Raw genomic sequence first — 12202 nt, forward strand, 5'->3', positions numbered from 1 at the left:
ACACATTGCAGAAATGCATGTGGAAATCCGTCCGTTTTTTTTTTCGAACAATGGCCCAGAAAACACTTACGTTTAAGGCAAAATTTTCAAATAAAAGCATCGGCGTGGATGAAAACAAGTTCTAAAAGAAGGATATTGGCTAATTTGAATCTCGCTTTAGTCCTTATACTGTGAAGGAGGCCAAGAAGACAAAAAGAGAAAGAAATTTGTCTGAAATAATACAAAGATTTCGATGTCCCAGTCATGATTTTATTCATTTAAAAACCTTGTCAAGAATCCGTCTGAATTGACAAAACCGTTGCGGAAGGCTAGAGAGTTTTTCAAGCACGAGAACGGGCAGAATCTTCCCACGGACTGCTAAATCCGGACGGATTTCCACAATGTGTAAATTAACCATTAGTTTTAAATTTTAGTGCACTAAAGTTAGGTTTAAACCAACCGCGATTAAATCAATACAGATCAATATAATTTGAAGTAAATCCTGAAGTAATATGTAACATTCGAACTTGTACAACTGAAATATTTAATACCTTTAGTATTAGAACCAAGGTTCAAAAATTAGCTTAAAGGTCCCCATGTATCCTCTTTAATTGAAACCGATAAGGACAAAGCAGCTTTAGTAACGCCACCCCAAAAGTAACTAGCAAGGAGGAAACTGGCGGATATCTCGGGCATTCAAAATCAAATAATATTTTCCCATTTTTATGGATATTTACTTACTTTCCAAAGACATCTGTGGTTACCATGTGCACAATCCCTGAACATTTAATGGGAAAAAATCCGTTTTTTATGCTCACAATGCGAAGGCAGCATAAGAAGCTATTCAGTTACACATTGTGGAATTTAAAAACAATTTAAACCAAAGTTTTGACAGAAGACGCCACATTTTGGGATACAAAAACAATTACACGACGTCGCAATGCGAATTTAATCCGATAAGTCTGTCGGAACACAATATCTATTTTTTTTTTTAGAAAACGTCTCGAAAAAAAGACTCTTTTGAATAAAAAAAGAAGCTTTATTTATTTTAAACACACTTTAGTTAGCAGGCGAAATAATTTTTTCCATTCTACCTGCTACGATATCCATCAAATATTCATCCGACAAGCTATCTTTTACCGTACGACATGATATCTGGCTCGAGAAGTGAAATTTAACTTAAATCCTAACTGAATAGGCAAAGTTAATTCATTAAATAGCTGAATGATAAAAGTAACCACAATTTTTGACACTTTATGCTGAAGATATATATTCAATGAAAATCAAAAGCTAAAATTTTGCCACCCGAAAAGCGACACATTACTATATTAAAAAAACAAAACACAAAGTGACTTACAACCCTGTCAGACACCGCTGAAACAGAGCAACCTCTCCTAGGAATGTTTTCAGGCTTCGGGATTTCAGTCTTGACTTGAGGTTTTGGAAAATATAAATATTAAATATTACCCTCAAAGAGTTCCCAAGTATATGCCCAACTTAAAATCTATTTTTTTTAGACGAACGGATTTTTTGTAAGTTCATCTTTGCGATATTGGTACTCTCAGCGACAGCCTTGGACTGATATGATACATGAGACAAGTACTTATTCTTCAGACGACAGAAGTTAAAAAACGTCCATCTGCGGGGAAAATTCTTAGAATTTGTTAAAAAATTTCAAGACAAACAAAAATTACAAAGGCCTGTCGGGTTAAGGGCCCAAAAAATGGACGTAAATGTGCTATTCAACAAAAAACATATAAAATTGCATTACGAGCAAAACCTTTCTCCAAGGGCCAATTGAAAAAAACCAACGTCGGACTATTATTAGTCCGACGTACTAACGCCTACTATTCAACTGCTTTATAATAACCAGTCACCTGCTGTATAATAACCAAAGCCTACTCTTCACCTGCTTTATAATAACCAACACCTACTAGCTTTATAATAATCAACGCCTATTTTTCACCTGCTTTATAATACTAAATTTTTGAAGACGAAAAGAATACAAAACAATAGACAACTTACATTTAGATTTAAGATAATTTTAAAATCTTAGTTTGAAATAAATTTTATTTTTGCTTTTGGAATAAAACTTAAATTTTCAATAACAAATTTGGCAATTTTCCATGATGACTAAATACTTAATCTCGATTTTTATGGTTGATGCCCTTAAACCTAGAGATTCCAATTTAGGTTTCATTTGGGCTGGATTTTCTCTGCAAAACATGGGGCTCACTTTGCATCTAGTTATTTAACCTTGAATTTGCAGTTCGGCAAACAACGCAGGCCAGATTGAAATCATCTTTCACGCCAGCATATAGAGGGGTGCATTTTTTTTTTTGGCTAATCAAAAATTTCCAAAAAAAGTTAAAAACGACCAGCTTGTCGCATAAATTTTGTTCTACGCGTTAATGTATTTTTTAAAGTGTTAAAACTTCGGTCATATAAAAAGTCCACCTTTAAATTTCGCACGGAACTATCGTATGTAGTTTGACTCAAAACCGTGATTCCTTTTTGGTAGCTTAAAGACAAAAAAAAAAGAAAGCTAAACGTAATAAAACATCGCTTTCTTTGATATTCAAAGAAATTAGTTGATCTCCAGTATTTCCAGAAATTAATGTGCTGATGCCTGGAAATTTCATTAACATGACTCCAATTCTTTTTTTAAAATATCAACAACCATAAATTCCTCTTAACGATGAAATGCAGTCTATAAATAATTCTTCAAAAAAGAGAAAGAAAGCCAAATATATTTTTCAACCTTTTTGGCCCGGAGAAGGATAGATAGATAGATACCCCCCCCCCTCCACTTCAAACTAAGTCCTGTTCTTACTTCTTAATTCCTTTTTTATTTAAATTTCTATAAGCTCTGGGTTTACTGTGCTTTCTGCCGACTAGAAAGCACAGCAAGATAAGGAGAAAATAAACATACATATTATAATGCAGATTTTTCAATATATAATATGTTTTTATTATTTAATGCACATCTCAAAAACAAATTTGATTCAAAATTAAAATATAATCAGAAGCTAAAGACATTACCGCTTTTATACCAGCCTTTGTCATTTTATCAAAGTAATTTCTAACTAAAATAACAAAGGCAATAAACTCGCCCAAACAGAAGAAAGGGGATAAAACTATAGAATGAAAGTGCACTTGATTCCTTTAAAAATGGTTTCTCTTTAGACCAGTTTGCATCACCTCATTGCCATGTTGCAGTCGGAAAATTATTAATTTCACCTTGGTCAGTGATTGGAACACCGTCTCGCTTGAACGACACCTTTATTCGCATTCGAAGTTGAACCTGCAGAAAGAGTGTAGTTCAATCAATGAAAGAAATGAGCCATTCAGAGGCCAATATCATTAAGTCGTTAAAAACCAAACAGTGGGGAGAATTCGAAGATTCCTTCAAAAAATTCCTCCAAGTGTTCCAAAGCAAACATAAATTGGCATTCTTTTTGTGCAAATAAATTAGCTGTTTAGAGGCTAATCTGACCAAACTCATAAAAGACTAATACATTTTTGTTGTCAATTTGTAAGGTTAAATATGCAAAAATTAAACCAATGTATTGAAAGAAGGGTTCAAAAGAAATAGTAACTTTACATGATGGAATAGAGAAGCTTAAAGCAGATTGACGTGGAAGATGAGAGTGCGATATCTGGTCAAGTGGCCTGATGCTTAAACAAGTTGTAACTATGAAAAAGCTATGAGTTGTAAGCTACGAAAAAACAAACAGAGAAGAAAATTAAAAAAAAAGTTTCTCTTAATAATTTACATTAACGCACTAACTATGGTCCATAAGACCCAATAGTGGGGGAAAATTCAATAGAAAATTTGATTCCAATCTCTAATTGCATCATGGAAAAAAAAGAACCCAAAGATGATTTGGTGTTTGCTTAAGTTTAACGAATGTTTTAAAACACAATCAGTGCTGTCAAACTGCCATCTAATAGAAATTAGATTAGAATTAGAAAGAAATTAGAAATTAGATAGAAATTAGAAAGCTGAAAAGCTAAGGATAAAAAAATATATAAAGATTCACAAACTAAATGAATGAACTGAAGAAATGGTTGAAATGAACTTCATGGAAGGGAGTAAAGATTGAAATTGGGATAGATTGTATAGCCCTTCCTAAAAGCGGTCTTTTCAGTGGCTCTTTGGCGTTCTTTTTTAGTACTCTCTAAATATGTACGCTAACATCGTTCCAAAAATTTCCTAAGACGAATAAATATGTTAAGATATACACTAAGCTTTTTTTTTTCCATTAATACCTTTTGTTTTTCATCACGAAAGTTTGATTATTTTGAATATTTGAATACTTGATTAATTATGAATATTTGAACTTTTTTTCAGGTTTTCTACTTAAGAATTAATAGATCAGATTCTATTTTCAATTCTTAGGTTGCATGAGGTAATCTGAGCGTTGATTCTGATTGCATTCACCACGACTATTGTCAAAATTTCTTTCAATTTGAAATGAAAGTTTAAAATGGTTCTTGAACTATGCTTTTGATTTATCAACAATCTCTAGATAATATAGTCGATAAAATCGTTGTGGGAGACTGTTCAAAAAATTACTTACAAATGAGAATAAAATTAGAGAATAAATAACAAATAAATAACAAAATAAGATAATAAATAACGAAATAAGAGAATAAATTTTTGTCAATTGCATCGCTCAGCTCTCTTTATATCTGACTCTTAAAGCTTTTGTGTTTCCTTGTAGGTAAGGTCAAGCAATACTCCCGACAAACCTAATAAGAGTGTCAACAATCCCAGTTAATAAACCCGAGCACTGCAGATTTTGATTGGCTCCACCAAAATAGGCAGCTCCATATTTCTCAGCGCTTGCGGCAGCGCTTCCTATTAAGCTTTTTATTTGCGCTTTGCTGCTATTTTTACACTGCTATATAAAATTCTCTTACGACGGTAAAATATGTACGCTAAACCATTGTAGAAACTTCTTGAAACGATAAAATACGCTAACCTACAACGGTAAGAGAAATCTTCTCGAACACCTGCAAATACCATTATTATTGTTAAAAGTACCCCATCGAAGATAAATAATGGTTATTGGCTAGGTATTAGGAGATGCTATTTTGTACAATTTTATTCTAAAAAATCTTTGATTAAAATAAATAGTGGCTAAAATCTAATACTTTAAAATACTTTTTGAATTTGATAATAGCCACTGTCTTTAACTTTTGTAATTCAAATTCGTAAACCCCCCCCCCCCCAAAAAAAAAAAAAAAATCTCATCATCTTTGGTATCTCGTTGAAGTTATTTCACAGGTTTAGTCTTTAAGATTTTTGACACTTCAAAGAGCTCAGTGGATCAAAGTAATTCCCCTTTTCAAAAATGTTGCTCATTCAATTGATTCGAACTATGTCACCGGCACGGAATTTTATACAAAATCTAATTCTTAAATTAGTTATGCGTGCGATTACCACATCATAAGAAAAACAAGTAGTTATGAGTAAGGCGAATTTCTTTAAGACAGTGAGTAAAATAAAAATAATGTAGTGAAATAAAAAGACTTCAGTAAGTCAAAGAAACCAATAAAGGAATCTATGTCACTCAAAAAATCTTTGATAAAATAAAAACTGGCTAAAACCTAAAAATAAAAGCCAAATTAGCAGAGTCACTTAAGTAAGTAAAAAGTAAGTAAGACGGCACTAGACCCTTAAGGTCCAAACCGGCGATGCTGATCTCTGTTTCATGGCCGTTCAGCCAGGAAATGCAATGGGGGGGGGCTGGGGTCCAACCATCCTGTGCTTTCACACACCCTTCCTGCTTACCTTCCCCAGATTTCTCCAGGTACCCATTTAGAGCTGGGTCGACTGGCTGAGCTTACAGAGTCACGCCACTGACCCTCGTCCCAAACTAAATAACTGGTCATAACTGGGATTGAGCCCGTGCCCTTTGGACACATAATTCCCACGCCAGCGCGCCAACCACTCAGCCAGAACGGTTGAGCAGACGGTTTAGCAGAGTCTCTTTAAGAAGTTCAGCTAAGACTTCAGCTATATCCCACACTATTAATGAAAACACTAGCTACTGCAACCGAAAACACCACTATTAGAAACTTTTGATAATAATTATTGAAAAGACTATTGAGAAAAAAGAGAAACCTATTGTTTGAAAATTCTAGGTTTGTCATTCGTTGTTTTAGTCATTTTACGACTAAAACGAAAATTATCTAAGAGAAGAGTAATTTCGTCATACACCCTCTCTACCCAGCTTGGGTAGAAGACTATTCCTGAATCTGGTTATACCCCAATTCTTGTTGAAGAAAACAATGTACGCTGGTATTGAAGACAGTGGTATTGGAAACATCTGTTTAAAGAAATTTATTGTTGTAATTATTGTAACTATGTATTATTGTATACAGGAATGTTACTGGAAAAAAGCCGCAACTTACCTGTTACTGAAAACACTATTGTTCTCCCATTTTATAAATAAAGCCAAAAACATTTAAAGAAACATTAAAGAGAAGAATTCAGAATTAAAAAAGAAGAATTCAGAGAAGAAGAAGAAGAACTAACAAACACATTAAGAGACTTTTTTAACCTTTGATTGATTAGTAATTTTAATGTCCTGCTGCACAGATTCCAAAGGTTGAATGGTCGTACTTGTTGGAGGGAACATTTGAAGCTGGATACTCTGGAAAAGAAAAATTTCACAACTAGATCCTCAGTAAAAAAAAAAAAAAAATACTAAGGACAATTTTACAACTTGGCAAACAAAAACTTCTTGAACGCAATACACTTAGTCAATCTTAAGAAGTTTCAATGTAACACCTTTAGTCGTTCTTAAGGTCGTGACGACCTTAGTCATAAAATTCATAACCTAGAGTTAAAAAATGTTTTTGATTCGGTTCATTACCCCCCCCCCCCCCTCAGTATTCGTTGAGAATTTCATCTTAATATCCTTAGATGTTCCTGAGATATTGCAAATATACCCTTTTGCAACATGGATAAACATAATGTCTCTTGATTGAGTTCAACATCCCCTCATGATTCCATAAAGGTTTCAATTTAACAGCCTTGGCTATTCCTGAGTAATTACAGAGGCGGTCTTTTGACAATCTGGTTTGACATAGTGTCTTTCGATTTTGTTGTTCTTCTTCTTTCCTTATGCTTTGGTCGAAGAACTTCACTAGTCTGTTACGACCTCTTCTTCCTGTTGGCGAACGGGCCTCCAAAAATGTTTTCGTCACGAGGTTTCAATTCCAGAATTTGTATGAGGGTATATCTTTCTTTGTCATCTTCTCCTCCCTTCTGTTTGGTTTGTGGGAAGTGCGAGTACTTGAGCTGCCTGTCCCCAGCAGTTTAAGACCTAGAAGCCGGCTGGTGTTCTACATCCCCCTAACATTTCTTGAAAGTTTCAACTTAATTATATAAGCTATTTCTGAAATGTTGCAGATACTCCCTTTTTTCATCCTGGATCAATACAGTATTTTTAATTTAGTTCAACAGTTCCTGAACGTTTCAACTTAATACCCACACCCGATCCTGAGATATTTCAAATATGCCCTCTTGACAAACTAGACACACATAGTGTCTTTTCATTTAGTTGAACATATCTTCAATACTTTCTGAAAGTTTCAACTGAATACCTTTATCCATGCCTGGTATATTGTAGATACACCCCTTTGGCGCCCTAGATGCACATTGTGTCTTTTTATTTAGTTTAGTATCCACTGAAAGTTTCAACATAATACCCTTAGCCGTTTTTGGAATATTGCACAAACTCCCCTTCTTATCATAAAAGTATCAAACAATTGCCAATTCACATTATTTACGGCCCTTGACCTCAGAAATATGGGGGACATGACATGCCTAGGCGCATTTTTATTGGACCTTTAGACTAAATGAATAAACTGGCTGTTTCAAAATGTCTTTGGAAATTATGGGGGGAAGGCAGCATAAAACGGAGAGGGGTCAGTCCCCGCTGGTTGAACTCCAATCACTTTTAAATTTTGTAAAAACAAGAAACAGAAGCGGGTTAATAAAAAAAAAACAACAACAATTAAGCATGTCTGTTAGTTTTTGAATAAAAATCAACTTGGCTAACTGTAATGAAAAAATTGAGAGCCATGGCTAATTGGAGAAGCCAAGACAGATAGTTTGAGTGAGAGGCAAGCCTGGCATAACCCATTTTCGAAACTGTATAAAAATGATGTAATTTCACTTGTTGATAGACAGTCTATTGGGCAACTGAGATTGTTCATATTATATGAGCTTTGCCTACTGGGCGAGCCCACTGGAATTGCAATGGGGATGGCTCTCAATTGTGTCATCACAGTCCATCAAATTGATTTTTGAATTAAATCAACTTGGTGGACTGTGACGAAAAAGTTGAGAGCCATGGCTGAAAATTGGAGTAAAAGCCTAGACAGGCAAAGCTGGGATAAACCTTTTTTAGAATTGTACAAAAATGATGTAATTTCATTTGTTGATAATTGTATGCAAAATTGGTCTATCATCAATCCATCCTAGGGTACAACAAAGGTAGATAGGCATTTTTGGGTTGACTCATGACGGACAATGTCCACTGGTCTTGTATGCAAAATGGGGGACTGTATTCACCAGCCTAAGTCTCCCCGTTCACATACAAGTTTAAAGGACTTTTCAGTCACATGTCAATCCAAAAAATCGGTAGCCCACCAGCTTTGCCTCTTACTCAGATTATCTGTCTAGGTTTTCCTCCAATTAGCCATGGCTCTCGAATTTGTCATCAGGGTTCACCAAGTTCAGTTCTTGATAGATGGCCTATCATTAATTCATCCTAGGACAGAACTAAGGTAGATGGACATGGAGTAAGGGTAATTCAAATGCATTAAATGGAAGACATGACATGAAAAATGCAATGTTTTGAATTTGCGTAGTTAGGACTTAATTATGGGATTATTTGACCACCAGAACCTGACAGTCCAATTTTTATCAATATCATTTTACCTTGGGGAGGGGGGACTGTTTCCCTTCTGTTCCTAAGCTTCACCAAATTTTACTTGTTTTGAGTCAAAATTTCTGGGTACCGAGTTTTTGCTACAACCAGTATGGGTCGCAATTTAGTTACAGATCCTTGAAACGAATTGTCTCTGCAGATACGCTCCAATTTATTGGAAGGATTATACAAAATACAATGTCCTTATCTAGTAGGCTGTATGAAAAGTGTGGTTCAATCCCACTTTCTAGGCCTATAATGAGAGAAAGGCTGAGATGGCTAGGGCACGTTCTGCGGACGAAGGATGACAGATTGCACAAGATTGTCCTTTTCGGCCAACCATCTAGGGTAAAACGGAAAGCAGGTCGTCTGCAGTTGGGGATGGTAGGATGTCATAAAGAAATATTTAAAGGAAATGGGAATTTCCCGGTAGAGTGTAAAGAGGGAGGCTTTGAACAGCTTGGGATAGAGAATGAGCATGCGTAGTTGTGTTGGCCTCAGGCGGCTTGGTGCTGCGGTGAGATGTTAATAGTAGTAGTAGTATTGTGCCCTGCACACAATACAAGTAGTATTGTGTGGATACACATATGGATGACTTCTGCTATGAGCTTTAGTGTATTCAAGTAATCAAGTTTATATCTCAGTGTTATATTCTTGTAAAAAAAAAAACAAAAAAAAACAACAACTTGAGACACTTGAACAATTTGAACTTACCTTTGGTACTGCAGCTTGGAATAACATATCTGTAATGTTTCCACCACCAGTATTTGTAATTTTCATAGTTATGGAAAGGTTGTCTGGAGATGAAATATCTTTACTAAAGCTGAAAGCCAGCTGAACTCCATTTTTATCGTAAGCAGTTATAGATGGAATGTCTAGAAGAAAAAAAAAGTCAACTGACTTTGGTGGAATGTTTAATTCTTAACTCTGCATGTTTATGTGTTATTTTTGTTCATTTCATGCCCAATATTTTTATAATACAAGTGAGATACAATAATGGTGTATTTATGTATGTTCTCGAAAACGGCTCCAGATTTTTTCGGGAAAATTGGTATCTTGGGATATTCTCGCATAAAAAAAACCCATCTAGATAGGTCAACAGTCTGAGAAAATTTGTTAAGAGCTTTAATTTTAGTTTTCACAAATGACGCCATATATTTTGTTAGTACATCATATAAGCATTTTATTATCTGATGTCATGCATAGCATAAATGAGATTGTTGAGTTTCTAACCCATCAATTACTTATGACATCTTTATAAGTGAGAATAAATTGTGTATTTTTTCTCAAAACCGGCTCCATATTTTTTCAGAAAAATTGGTATCTTGGGATGCTCTTGCATAAAAACGATCTATACATGTTAGAAGTCTGAGAAAATTGGTTAAGAGCCCTAATTTTGGTTTTTGTAAGTGACGTCATGTACTATGTTGGTACATCATGTAAGACTTTCTTATGGCATAATATAAACATTCGTTATATGATGTCATGCATAGCATAGATAAGATTGTTTAGTTTCCAACACATCAATTCTTTACATAAGGGAAAATTGGTATCTTGGGATATCTATATATATAAAAAAAAGTTGTTTGTCGACTGACGTCATGTTTGTCCACTGACATCATCATAAGGATTGAACATTATGACGTCATATATGTATTTTGTATGTTTGTAGGCTATATGACGTCAAAGGATTTGTATATGACGTCAAAGGCTTTAGCCGAGGAATCACAAGAGCAACGTGAAAACAGGCTTGCGACTGAAAGAGAAATTACCGAAAGAAAGCGTGCCGAGGAATCACAAAAGCAACGTGAAAACGGGCTTGCGGCTCAAAGACAAATTACCGAAAAAAATCATGCCGAGGAATCACAAGAACAACATGAAAACAGGCTTGCGGCTCAAAGAGATAATGCCAAAAGAAAGCATGCCGAGGAATCACAAGAACAACGTGAAAACAGGTTTGAGGCTCAAAGAGATAAAGTCAAAAGAAAGCGTGCCAAGGAATCACAAGAGCAACGTGAAAATATTCGCCTGGCATTCAGGTGCAGCCCAGTCGATGATTATAGCTTGAGTAGATGTGTTTAAATCGGGACTATGTCTAAAATTTGAAGTGCCTTCGTATTACACGTGGAATGCTAAAAATAAATCATTTGAACTTCGAAAACAAGGTAAGTGAGTCGACGGCCAACCTACCATCTTCAAAGATACCACGATAGGAAGACTCTACATCATTCACCCCAATCAACATGAATGCTTCTTTCTCCGTCTGCTTTTGGTGAATGTACTCGGTCCGACGTCCTTTGAGTATTTGAGAACTGTAAACGGTACTATACATGACACTTACCGTAGTGCCTGCCAAGCTCTGAATTTATTGGAGAATGACCAACACTGGGATAACTGAATCAATGACGCGTGTGAAACGTCAACTCCAAGCCAAGTTCGTGCATTGTTTGGAATCATGCGAGTCAAAAATGAAAATGAAGAGCAAATACAAACGCGGTTAGAAGAACAGCGGCGGCGTGTCAAAAATGAAAATGAAGAGCAGACACACGCAGTTAGAAGACATGCGAAACCAAGCAAGTGAGTGAGTCAAAAATAAAAATGAAGAGCAAATACATAGGCGGTTAGAAGAACAGCGGCGACGTGTCAAAGCTGAAATGAAGAGCAGACACACGCGGTTAGAAGACATGCGACACCGAGCATGTGAAGAAGTCAAAAATGAAAATGAAAAGCAAAGACACACTCGGTTAGAAGACATGCGACACCAAGCATATGAGCGAGTCCATGAAAATAAACCTGGACAGCAACAATCAAAACGTGTCAAAATTGAAAATGATAGCGATGATGATTGGGTTCAGGATTTTGACATGGATAAGGTCATCAATGCCTACCATACCTTTGTTAAAAAAAAAAAACAATGGTTCAGCGATATGTATTTCATAATGACGAAAAACAAGCCGAGGTAAAACGAACTAAACAAAAGGAAAATGATAGGGATGATTATTAGGTTATGGATTTTGACATGAATAAGTTCATCAATGCCTATCATACCTTTGAAAATCAAAAAGCTGGACTAGATAAATCGTTGGAAGAAAAAGAAGTTTCTGTTCTACCATCTGAATAATCAAAAGAAACAAAAGTTTGGCGATATGTCGTGAGAAAAGACAAGCCAAGACAAAAGAAGAAATTTTATATCCCACCACGTGAACAACTAAAAGAAACAAAGGTTTGGTGACACGGCTTTCATAATGACAAAAGACAAGCCGTGGCAAAAA

The 12202-nt window shown here is 35.4% G+C and overlaps 1 protein-coding gene across 1 annotated transcript in view; it reads right to left on the minus strand.

The window, feature by feature from the left end:
• Positions 1-2926: 2926 nt before the first annotated feature.
• Positions 2927-12202, minus strand: part of LOC136034952 (AP-1 complex subunit gamma-1-like) — a 78154-nt gene continuing 68878 nt past the window's right edge. Inside the window, exons 14-16 of the mRNA XM_065716497.1 lie at positions 9645-9805; positions 6552-6644; positions 2927-3283 (exon numbers count right to left, since the gene is read on the minus strand). Coding sequence (XP_065572569.1) covers positions 3182-3283; positions 6552-6644; positions 9645-9805 — 356 coding nt within the window. The 3' untranslated portion in view covers positions 2927-3181. The remainder of the gene's footprint in view (positions 3284-6551; positions 6645-9644; positions 9806-12202) is intronic.

Source organism: Artemia franciscana, chromosome 13 (genome assembly GCF_032884065.1).
Source record: "Artemia franciscana chromosome 13, ASM3288406v1, whole genome shotgun sequence".
Taxonomy (NCBI): Eukaryota; Metazoa; Arthropoda; class Branchiopoda; order Anostraca; family Artemiidae; genus Artemia; species Artemia franciscana.